Raw genomic sequence first — 12,015 nt, 5'->3', positions numbered from 1 at the left:
GAGGGGCCGCAGCGAGGCCCCCACCCGCCTCCTCCAGGAGGCCCTCGCCCGAGACCGTGGGACCCGTCCAGGGGCACGCCGCGGCTCCCCGTGCGTGGTCCGTCCTGAGCCGGGCCTCGCTGGGCCAGGCGGCCGGGGGGGGGGGGGGGGGGGCGCACTTCTGTCCTGCAAACACTGGCCGGGGGGCTGTCGCAGGCCCAGGCCCAGAAGGGACAGGAGGGGCAGGGAGCCAGCGCAGTGGGCGGAGCCCGGAGGGAAAGCCCAGGGCCCTGGAGGGGAGGGGGAGGAGGAAGGGCAGAGGGTTGGACAGGGGAGTGGGGAGAGAGGGCAGGGGAGCAGATGGGGTGAGGGGGGTGTGAGAACAGGGGAGGGGGCAGAAGACAGGGCCACAGGGCGGGGCCGGCCGTTCTCCCACCAGGCACAGCCCATGACCCAGGCACCAGGCAGAGAGGGGGGGGTGCACGTGCCCATGGGGGAGGGGACCAGGCCTGTCACCCCAGGACGGGTCTGACCCGGGTCACAAGGCCACAGGTGGAAGGTGGGCGGAGCACGAGAGATGGCAGCAGGGCTGGGCAAGGAGCGCCCGCAGAGGGGCCGGGGTCCCAGGGGTCGGGGCCACTCCCTGTGCCGAGGGGCTGGTATCCCGGGGGGGTCAGGGCCGCTCCCTGGGCAGAGGAGCTGGGGTCCCAGGGGTCAGGGCTGCTCCCTGTGCTGAGGGGCTGGGGTCCCGGGGGTCAGGGCTGCTCCCTGTGCTGAGGGGCTGGGGTCCCGGGGTCAGGGCCACTCGCTGTGCCGAGGGGCTGGGATCCCGGGGGAGGGGGTGGTCAGGGCTGCTCCCTGGGCAGAGGAGCTGGGGTCCCGGGGGTCAGGGCTACTCCCTGTGCTGAGGGGCTGGGGTCCCAGGGTCAGGTCCACTCCCTGTGCCGAGGGCTGAGCCCCACTGCGCTCACTGCTCGGGGACAGCGAGCAGCTCAGGACAAGGACGGGCCAGTCACACACAGAGGCTGCTGTGGCCAACACAGGGCAGTGTAGGGACAGTGGGCTGGAGAGGCCGCCACCCCCAGGGGACACTGCGACAAGTCCCCACGCCGGGCCTCACGTGGACCCTTCGCCCTGGGAGGCCCTGTCGGGGCCTGCCCGGAGGTGACGCGCCGCCCGGCCACCCCGCTCCTCGTCGGCCGCGTGACTGGCCGACACCCGGCCACCCCCGCGGCTCAGGCCTGGGGCTCCAGGCGCTGCTGGGAATAAGCGCACGACGGGGTCGCCGGGCCCCGTGAGGACCTTGAGGCTGCAGAGCGGCTGAGCGCCGCGGGTGGGGCGGCCCGAGGCCCAGCGCGGAGCCCTACGGCACCGAACGCCGACGAGCCCCAAGGCCGGCCGTGGGATAGACGCCGCGAGGGGAGGCAGAGGTCCTGCAGCAGCGCCCGGACCTGGAACCCACCCGGGGAACAAGCCACAGCGTCCGCTCGGCGGGAACCACAAGCTTTATTGGCGGGAGGTCTCAGGAGCCCGGTCGGCTGGGGCTGGACGTTCCAGGGTGGGCGCCCCCCGGCCTCAGCTGCGAAAAGGAGGAGAAAAGGAGAGTTTTAGGTCGGGGGGGGGGGGGGGGGGGGGGGCTTCTGAGGCCGAGTGAACGCGCTTTCAGGGACACGCTGTTGGAGCAGGCAGCGCTCTCGGGACCAGCGGCAGTGACGCCTGCCACGCTCCCTCCTCTGGGGCGTTGGGCGCCTGCCATGTGCCGTCCTCCCCGGGGATCAGCAGCGCGACTGCGACCGCCACCGCAGGCCTGAGCCGCGCCACCACATGAAACTGTGCTGCCGGCGGAAAACAGCTGCAGGTGCAGGACTCGCACCTGGTCCCCTTCGGCCCCCGGTTCCTGACGAGGTCATCTGCTGGCCGGCGCCCCCACCCCAGGCCCCCCTCCCTAAGGGACCCCGGGGGGCATTACCTCCAGGTTCCCTCTGGCCTTCCGAAGGACTTTGTGGGTTACGACCACTGAGGAGAGAGAGAGAGAGAGAGAGGGACGGTCAGACGGGTGCCCTGGGCGTCAGGCCCCCTGCGGACAAGCCTGGGGCGCCCAGACCGGAGGCGGGTGTGGGAGGCTCCACCCCATCACGTGCGCCAAGACCACGTCACCCACCGGGCCAGAGTCGCCTCCACGCATTCGTGCGAGGCCACGACGTCGCGGGTACCAGCCCACTGCGGGCTCGGCAAGGCCTGTGGGTGCTCGGGCACCCGGGTCACCCCTACGGGCTTGGGCGACGGTGCAGCGCAGGGCCCGTGGCTGACTCCGAGAAAACCCGTGCGCTAAGGGCCACGGCGAGGGCCGCAGGCGGAGCCGCAGAGGCAGGTCCCAGCGCAGAGCGGAGGTGAATCTGCGCCAGGCCATGACCTTTGGGCCCTTTCTCCTTGGGCCCTGCAGCTGCTAGAACCCGACACGCTCCCGGGATGCACTGCGGAGGGGCTGCAGGCCGTGGGCGCCAGGCCCCAGCTCAGGGGGCCACCTCCACCCTGGACCCTCTTCTCGCCCAACACAGCCGCCCCTGGGCACTGGGAAGCTGCCCCTGCCGGGAACCCGGAATCCTGCCATCCGGGTCCCCAACACACCTCAGACCACGCAGCCTGGGGAAATGCTGGATTCCGGCCCGAGGGAACACATCTCCCGAGCGACGGTGTTGGCGAATCCGCGACACTGGGGCCGTGGGCGCTTGTTCAACCGGCCAGCCCCGCCTCCAGAGGGGCCACCGCCTGCGCCCCTGCGACCCCTTGACCCCTCGCCGCGGGCAGGGGCTGCTCCTCCCAGGACCTGCCCCACCGGGGACGTGGGGGGGGGGGGGTGGCCAGAGCCCGGCCCTGGGGTCACGGCCCCTCCCCAGCGGGCTGTGGCCAAGGCCTGGAGGTAGACAGGGTGACACTGAGTTAGCGGGGCCTCAGCTCCTAGCGGCCGCCCGCCACACACGGACCCCACGCAAGCTCGGGAAGGGGGCCGAGACACCGGCCGTGTCTGTCGGGCACGTGCACTGCGGGGTCTGGGTGTCACCATCCGTCCGGACGAGAAGTGGGCAGTTCTTACAGAGTCGTGGACGGGACCCAGGCCGGGGCAGCCGAGGCCTCCCAGCGACCCCCGCGCGCCGGGGACAGGACTCCACAGCTCAGGAGGGAACGTCACTTACTGCAGGTCACACGGGGACAGACCTGCGCTGCGCTCGTTCACGGCGCCAGGGTCGCGGCCGAGGGCCCAGGTTGGGCTCGGTGCTCTGGATCCCGGGAGCCCGCCCCCGACCCCGGCCCTCCCTGCTTCCCGGCCAGCAGGTGCGTTAGCCCCGGTGCCCGGACACAGGCCGCCGCAGTCCTAGGCCCCGGCGCCACTTCCACCCCCGCCCCCGGGGTCTGGCCGAGGGCTCCACCACGGGTGCTCCACGATGGGTGCCGCCCGGGCGCCCACCAGGCTCCTCAGGACACGCGTGCCGTGGGGCCCAGCCAGCACCCAGGCCAGCCAGCACCCACAGGGCGGCCTCTGACCTCCTGCCGCCATGAGGACGCCCCGCCTCCTGTGCCTCCTGGCCGTCCACCCCAGCCGCGGGGACCCGGCGAGACAGAGAGACTGCGCCAGCCCGTGCTGCCCCCGCCCCCCCCGCTGGTCCCACCAGGCGACTTGGCTTTGTCTCTCAGCAGGCCCCTTGGTGCATCCTGAGTATGTTCCTGACCGCACAGCGCTCCCCCCCGAGGCCACCTGCCGCCATCTGTGCCCACCTGCTCGCCCACGCCGACCCGCCCCTCCGGACCCACGCAGTCGGACACCCAGGACGTGGCCCTGCAGCCGGCTCTCGTGTCGGCCCCGAAGCCAAGGCTCCGTGCTGGAGGGCGGCCCCATGGCCTCAGCGCCAGGCCCGGCACGGGGCACGGAGCACAAGGTGAGCGCCTGCTGCACGACCCGGCGTCTTGCTCCCACAGTTCAACCCCGCCAGGGTCACAGAGTCGGCTTCCAGAAGGTTCTGGGGGACAGCTGAGGGGAACCGTGCCTGCCAGCAGTCTATGCCCTGGGCTTCTCAGAAATGCCCCGAAACACCGGCCCCCGACAGGAGCGGCACAGGCAGCCTGGCAGCTCCTGGGGGGGGGCCTCCCGCCATCCACGGTGCCCCCGGAGCCACGAGGGGCCACCACACAGCAAGCGGGCCCAGGCCGAGGTGGCCCACGGCTTCTCCGGGCACGGGGAGCGGCAGCCCCCGACCCGGGCTCCCGGCAGGGACAGCGCTCGCCTTACCAGTGTCCTGTAGCCTCTCGGAACCCGAGTCCCGGGTCCGCCTTTGAAGTATTTCTCAAGACCAGCCGGTCCCCCTGGTCCCCCGGCCGGGGCCCTCCTCCTGGCCTGGCCGGGGGACCGGGGGCAGCCGAGCAGGCCCTTCCCACCCGCACGCCAGTGCCGCGGGGCTGCTCCCCGACGCCTCTCACGACGCGGTCCTGGCCGGGGCCCCCCCCCCCCCCCCTGCCGCGCAGACCGCTCGAGGCTTCTCCCAGACAAAACCTGATGTGCTGCCCGTCGGCCCGTGTCCACGCCGCCCCCTCCGTCTGACCAACACCGCCCCTTCCGCGGGCTCCGCCCAGCTGTCCCTCTGTCCAGGAAGCACACGCCCCCCCCCCCACTTCCCTGCCCCTGTTCCCTACGACCCCGGCCCACAAGTCCCGGTCAAGGCAGACGCCAGGCACCCGCCGCCCCAGCGAGAGGACCGTCCCTGGCACCACGTGGCCTGCACGGGGTCCGTTAAGTGCATCGATTTGCCGGTGCGGGCCAGAAAGGACGAGCTAGGACGGAAACCCACGAACAGGAGGCACGAAGACAGCTGCTGTGGGCCTCCCAGCGGGTGTCCAGCCCGGGGCTGTCGGGCCTCAGGGCGGCAAGTGGGCAGACACAGCGGCCCACCCCCAGCCGTCACTTACACTGATCAAAGATGACTTTTTCCTGGTGCTTGCTCAGCTGCAAAAGCTTCACAGAGTTTTGCAACTTCTTTTCTTGTTCAAACAGCTTTTTGTGTAGTTTGGTGATCTCTGCCTTCATTTCTCCAGTCTCAAGAGAAAAGGAATTGGAAAAATGAGCAGAGAATACAAAACATCCTATCACGTGGGAAAGAATTAAGACACATACAAAAAGACGCTCCCCCTCGGCAAGAGCGGCCCGTGAGCGACAAGCAGGGCCCGGCTCCCGCGCCCCGACCTGCAGGACCCGCGCCATCGGGGGCGCTGGGGAACCAGGACGGCACAGGCCCCGGCGCCCTGCCCGGCAGCACCTGCCACGCTGGCCCCCCATCCGCAGCCCTGCCCTGGGGGCACCCGCCTACAGCAGCTCAGGTGCCAGAAGACGCCCACGTCCCGGGATGTGCCCAGCACCGTTCACCGTCGGGGCCAACCAACCACCTGCTTTGTGGCAGCAGGGGTCTGCGTCAGTGCGTCACGGTCCTTACACCCAAAAGCGTAACTTCCCAGCTGCTATAAATGATGCGGAGGGAGCGCCTGGGAGGCCCAGTCGGTTAGGGTCTGCCTTCAGCTCGGGTCAGGATCCCGGGGCCCTGGGGTCGAGCCCCGGGTCGGCAGGCTGTCCGCTCAGCGGGGACCCCGCTTCTCCGTCTGCCCCTCCCCTGCCTCTGCACACCTGCGCACACGCGCTCTCTCTAATGAAGTCTTGTAAAAAAAAAAAAAAATGATGTTGTAGAACTCTATTTGACGTTGAAAGATGGTCATAATTAGTGACAAAAAGAGCCCAGAACTGCTACTGTATCCAGGCATTCCTGTTTCTTAAAACTGGCTACGAAGATCTAATATCCACAGACGCGTGTGTGACGTCCAAAAAACGTGAGGACAAAGAGGCATCAAAATGTTCACTAGTGATTTATCTCTGAGATGCAATGTGGAAGTTTTATCTTCCAACGTTAGAATTTTATCAAGATTGTGTGCTTTTTAAACAAAACTATAATGCTCATTAAAACAAAACTTTTTAATGGTGAATTTTTTTAAAAAAAGAGAACACAGAAGCATGATTAGGAGAGTATGATCCTCGGGAGAGCTCGGGTCCTCCAGCGGTGCGGGGAGCGTGCGGGGAGCGGGGAGGGGCGGCCAGAGTTCCCAGGCCTCTCACGGGAACTGCGCACGCCCCAGGGCCCCCCAAGCAGCCCCCGCGGACCCGTTCAGTCAAGGACGGTCCTTTCTCCTGACACCCCCACCCCGGGCGTAAGAGCCGCCGGCACAGGCTCCGCCGGGCGACAGGGTTTGCCTCTGCTCCTCAGGGGGGAGATGCCGGGCGCCGACCTCCGAGGACCCCACGGTACTGCTCCCAAACTTGTGCACGGCAGTGGTGCTGCGGTCGGTTATAGGGTTCACGAAGGATGAAGTAACCCTGACATGTGGACGTGGAGGGAGAACTGGCTGTATGAAAACTAGCACATGCCTCAAGAAAGACTTGATAAAGTCACCGAAAACCACATTTCTGGCAAATTAGGTGTGGGTGAGTCAACCGTAAGGTGTGGGAGGAACGGAGTCTCGAAGAATTCCGCGTTCGACTTGCTTCACGAGTGTCTGCGTTTTGTCTTCGTCTTAAAGAAACAGAAAGCGAAGTGGCAGACGTACATCATGGACGTAGTTCACGGAGGCCAGGGGGCGCGAGAGCCTCATCAGCAGGCCCGCAGGCAAAGGGAAGGCCCTGGCCCGTCTAACGAGCGTACGTCTGATTGTTTTCAGGTGATCCACGACGTGTACGGCGCGTGTCGTCCCGACTCCCTGCTCTGACCTACTGTCAGGATCACCGAGGAGGCCGACGGTTCCTCCACAGCAGATCCCGGATTCCGCTCCTCACGCTAAGGGCTTCCCGGGCCTCACGTTCGGGGCAGTCATCCTCCACGCTGTGACCCGGGACCATCCCCGACCCCGACCCCGGCCCTCCAGAGGGAGCCGCACAGCTGTGATGCCTGACACAGACCCTGGTTTCCTACTCAGGCCTGGCTACCCCCAGCCCCCTCCAGGAAGCGTCCCTGAGATCCCGGCCACCAGGAGCCTCGGGGCATTCGCCACGCCCAGTCCTCCACGCACCACGGCCCGCCCCGCCTCACGGTGAACAGTAACTAACCATTTTCCTTTTTCCTTCTGCTCCCGAGACTCAGTGGTTCCCTCCGACCAGCAGCACCGGGCACACAGCGGGTGCCGGGAGACCCTCTGCCAACCGGTAGGTTAATTCTCGTCTGCACTCCCCCAAACCCTCTGTCCCTCTTCTATCCGGCACTTGAAACGAGGAATTGTAATTCTGTGTGTCTGCTGTTCCTCCGAACCTAAATCTTCGTTTTTGCAGGACAAATGCACCGCGGTAAAAACAACAGGGCGTGAAGACCCGGCTGGGCCACCTCCAGCTGTGATGATGACAAAGCACGGAGGTTTCAGTTCTTCCGTCTGGAAAAGGGCAACGCCTCCTCTCTGAAGGCGCCCGTGAGGGACCAGAGGAGATGCCCAGGGAGCTCCACACAGCAACGGCCCCTCCCAGAGCTGGGACCCGCCCCCCTCCCAGGAGGCCACCACCTAGCCCAGGGCTGTTGGGCCTGACTCCCCCAGCTGGCTTTTCTAGTTGTTGGGCTTTTCTTTTTCTTTCACTATTTTTTTAAAGACTTTGAGAGAAACCCCAGGGCGTTGGGGGTGGGGGGGGGGGTCTCCACCGAGCAGGGAGCCCAAGGTGGGGCTTGATCCCAGGACCCCGGGACCATGACCTGAGCCCAAGGCAGGCGCTTAACCGACTGAGCCACCCAGGCGCCCCTGTTTTTTCTTTTTTATCAGGAAAAAAATCTCAAACATTCACAAAAGTCGAAAGAATGGGATAATGAACTGCCAGATGCCCACCCAGCCTCAGTCATTAGCAAATCACAGACAAACCTGCTTCATCTATGTCCCTAAACCGGCCCATCTGTACCCTGAAAGTATTTTTAAACTCAACCCCAGAAGCCAATCACATTTCATGTCCACAGAATATTTTAGTATATAGCTCTAGAGAAAAGATTCTTTAAAAAGAAAAACACATCATCACCACATCTAGAACAACGAAGGTCATTGCTCAGTATCACCATATACGTCAGCAGACAGGACTCCCTGACCACACTGTAATTTCATTTTTTTGAACAACTGGTCTGATCCAAATCAACTCCACGTTTTGCATTTAATACGTCTCTTAAGTTTCTTTTAATCCAGGTTCTCAGGGCTACCAAGAGGACGTCTAGAAACAGACCGCTGAGGTCCACTCCCAGAGTTTCTGATTCGGTAGGTCTGGGGTGAGGCCCCAAAATTCACCTTCCCAACAAGTTCCCAGTTCACATGGATGCTGCCGGCCCAGGAACTATAATGGGAGAACTGCTGTAAATCTGTAAGTTTTACTTCCTTTTCCCTCTTTTTCCCTAGGATGAAAAGATGTTCTAAGCTCATATTGTACATTTCCTGCCCCAGATCTAGAATCAAACCATGTCTCCAAAGAGTCTGAGTTCCTATTAGTAGGAAAAAGGTATTTAGAAACCACAATTTGGCACTAGAGGTGCTCACCGGTACTGGAGTGGACATTTTTAAAGCCTAAAAATAAATATTTTCAATAGGAAATACATCCCAAATTCAGGTGATACTGGTATTTCCAAATCAAGGATGGCAGGATTTTTAATTCTTTGTTTTTCAACTTATATATCTTCCCTGAGTAAAAACCTTAACATAATTAGCTATTTGTTTTATTACAATATTATTAGTAACACTTATCATCACTGAAAACAATTAATACATTATTTTGCAGTTGTTTTAGCTCTTAAGATTATTTCTACTAGGGATATAGCCATATTACTGTGTTTTAGTCTTGAAATGTTTCCTCTTTGTGTGGGTATGCCTTCAATGTAATATAGTAAGGTTGCGTCTTTCTTAAAATTGCTACCAATTTTAAGAAATTGCCTTTTTTTTCCATTTTGTTTTTCAATTATTTAAAACATTTATACAGTTTCAATTTAAGGAATAAGATCTATTCAGGGAAATCTACCTTCCATTTTGTTTTTCAATTATTTAAGACATTTATACAGTTTCAATTTACAGAATAAGATCTATTCAGAGAAATCTAGCGTCTACCCCTGCCCATCCACCGTCTTCCTTCCCACCCCTACAGGTAGCCTGTTTTCTTGTTATTGCTTATCCTTCCAGTGAAACAAGATTTTCATAAATATGTGTATACATCTGTATCTCTTCCCACAAATTTCTGAGATAAACCAATGTATATGATGCACACTTTGCAGAGTAGTCCAAGGGGCTGCAGGGGACAGTATATTAAATGCAAAAGGCACATTGATGATACTCAGAGAAAAACCTTACAACGTTAAAAAAAAAAAAAAAACCATTGGGGTTGCTAATGAAAACTTGGAAATCTGCTTTACACACATTTCACACTAAGAAAAAAGCAGTGTATGAAACAAGCATGGACAGAAAAGTGGCTTGCGGCAATTTAACACCACACACGGGGGGGTCTGTGTACATCAACAACCGTATTAGAGTGACTCTGAGGTCCTTTTTCTGGCTCTAAAATTCTGTGATGCTAAAGTGAGTATAATCAATTATATGAGAAATGCTTGGAAAGAAGGGTGAGTCATCACAAGCGCTGGCCAGTCCCTGGACTAGTGTGCTGGTGGGGGAGAGCGAGGGGACTGCAATTCATTACGCACACACAGAATAAGAACTGCGTTCTGTTTAACAGACGACACTGTGTACTGAGGACGAAATCATCAATCACACTGAGTTTCATTCAGACACGTTGTGCTTTAAAAATCGTATGGGCGAGTATTTGTTCGGGAATAAGAATTCACTCAAAAATATGAACAAAATAGGGCCCGCCCTGGAAAACAGACGGAAACAGATATTAAATATGTAATTTGCAACGAGGGCCATGATGAAGCAGAAGAGGCACTAAGACTGAGTGATCGGGGACCCTCTCCGGCCCTGAAGTTACAGGTAAGTGGAGACCGGAAAGGGCAGGAGAAGCCGCCAGCCGAGAGGGAGCAGGGCGGCAGGCAGCCGGAGAGGCAGGCATCAAGCCTGAGATGCAAAGACCTCGGTCAGCACAAAAGGAAAGGCCAGTGGGGGTCTGGAACCCAGCGGTGCTCTTCCTCTCCGTGGCCCCACTGGCTCCAAGTGGCCAAAACGTGGAATGACTGGTTACCTTCTTCCAAGCCTGGTGCCCCCGAACTTCCTCCCCAGGACCCCAAGGGGAAATCACAGGACAGGCTCATTAGAACCTCCCGAGCAGGGAGCCGCTCCACTGCTGCCTCTGCCACGGCCGGCAGACCTGAGAGCTCTCAGAAGGTTGTGCTAGATGCGGAATGACAGGGAATGCAAGTGTCCTCGGCCTTCCTGCTGGCCTTTGGCAAAAATTCATAGGTTAGATAAAGGAAGGGGGAAATATTTATCAGACCACCAGGCAACATTCTAACTCTTCCTTCACACGCACACTCTGCCTTCTGGGCAGGCGTCTCCGGTGACCGAGCGGCGGCTCGCCTGTCACTATACCACCTGCTTCCCACAGACGAAGACACAGGGAGAGCCTCTGGCCTGGCCGACCCCTGGTTCGTGTCATGAAAGGTGGCGATGAGGATGGCTGTGGGATCAACACTGTTAATTCAGTCGTGTTCAAGTTGCTGCCAAGCCAAAGTCTGGAGGGAAATCCCAATGGTTTTATAATTTACAAAACTTTCTAAGTAGTTAAAACAGATTGAAATTAGAACCATTCAAATAGGACTCTGAAAGCTATCAAGAGAAGGACCTACAATGAAAGAGATTTAGAGTGGAAGGGGATGAGCTCGCCTACGAGGACAAACTAGACTTAAAATCTATAAATGAAAGCATACTCTGGATTCAGATACCGGTGCTTGGTCGGGCCTCACTACCAGACCCTCAGCTTCCTCGTGTGGAAGACGTGCATAGGATCTCCCTCAACAAGGCCGTGCTAGGAGTGGGGGCACGGTCGGTCGGGACCATGGGCACAGGGTGTCGGGGGCAGGCAAGCGCACACCTGCAGCAGCACATCACCCGTAACAAACGTGGCACGTTCCCCAAACTGAGGGCACATCCGCCATGAGCAGGTCCTGGACTGGAGACCGAGCCACGAGCCCCAGTGGCATCCTTAAGCCTGGGAGTCCATGTGTCACCACCTACCTGGCCACAATGAAGCGTGCACTGGCCGTTCGTGGGGAGCGAGACCCTCCAGAAAAGCGTCAGTAACCTCGCGGCCTCTTCGAGGATCAGCTTGGCTGTGCCCACGCTGGTGACAAATGTGTGCAGGGGCACCGAGTGTGGACCCTGCACAAAGGGGCGGGGGCAGGAGAGGAAGGCTGTTACATGCAGTCTTGAAAAAGATTATGGACCAGCCGGCTTTAATGGGCCGCATAAATCTCCAGGCCGCAGGGCTCGTGTCCGCATGCTGTGTGAGAGCCTGGTGCCAGACGACACCAATTTATTGTTCTTAAAGACTGGTGAATTATAGATTATGAGAATTTCGGTGGTGATTTCAGCCCAATCAATAACCATGATTCATAACCACCTGCATTAAGTGTATTTACTATGCCAAGAAGAGGGTCCGTGGTAGGGCCATTCCCACGGCCTCCGCACCACGGAGCCTCTCCGGAAGGCAGACGGCGCCAACGGCTAGTGACGCAACACGGGCGACTCTGTCTTCAGCAGCCTCTGCCGACCGGCCCTGCGTACTGCCGGCACCAGGCCGCAGGCTCATAAGGTCTCCCTCAGCCTCCGCGGGCAGAGGCAGACCCTCACCGGGGGACGGCAAGGGCATGAGCAAGCCAAGAACACAAGTCAGAGAAGGGAAAGCAAGGTAAATTTTAAAAAGAAAAGAAATTAAAAGAGCACGGTCTTCATGAGTAATAAAATCATTATAAAACAAAATGACTCACCCTTTTTAGCTACCAAATTGGCAAAAACCCATTTATAAATAAAAGTACTCAGTGAAGAATAAGGTGT

General features: G+C 59.6%; 1 protein-coding gene across 9 annotated transcripts in view; it reads right to left on the bottom strand.

The window, feature by feature from the left end:
- Window positions 1-1,466: 1,466 nt before the first annotated feature.
- The window catches only part of CDK5RAP2 (CDK5 regulatory subunit associated protein 2), a 156,234-nt gene continuing 145,685 nt past the window's right edge, over window positions 1,467-12,015 (bottom strand). For all 9 annotated transcript variants that reach the window (XM_072727512.1, XM_072727511.1, XM_072727513.1 and 6 more), the window contains 4 exons: window positions 11,197-11,340; window positions 4,939-5,065; window positions 1,949-1,995; window positions 1,467-1,558 (listed from right to left, as the gene is read on the bottom strand). In XM_072727512.1, coding sequence (XP_072583613.1) covers window positions 1,502-1,558; window positions 1,949-1,995; window positions 4,939-5,065; window positions 11,197-11,340 — 375 coding nt within the window. In that variant the 3' untranslated portion in view covers window positions 1,467-1,501. The remainder of the gene's footprint in view (window positions 1,559-1,948; window positions 1,996-4,938; window positions 5,066-11,196; window positions 11,341-12,015) is intronic.

Source organism: Vulpes vulpes, chromosome 12 (assembly GCF_048418805.1).
Source record: "Vulpes vulpes isolate BD-2025 chromosome 12, VulVul3, whole genome shotgun sequence".
Taxonomy (NCBI): domain Eukaryota; kingdom Metazoa; phylum Chordata; class Mammalia; order Carnivora; family Canidae; genus Vulpes; species Vulpes vulpes.
The sequence above is the reverse complement of the archived record's forward strand: the minus strand, read 5'-3'. Positions and strand labels throughout refer to the sequence as shown.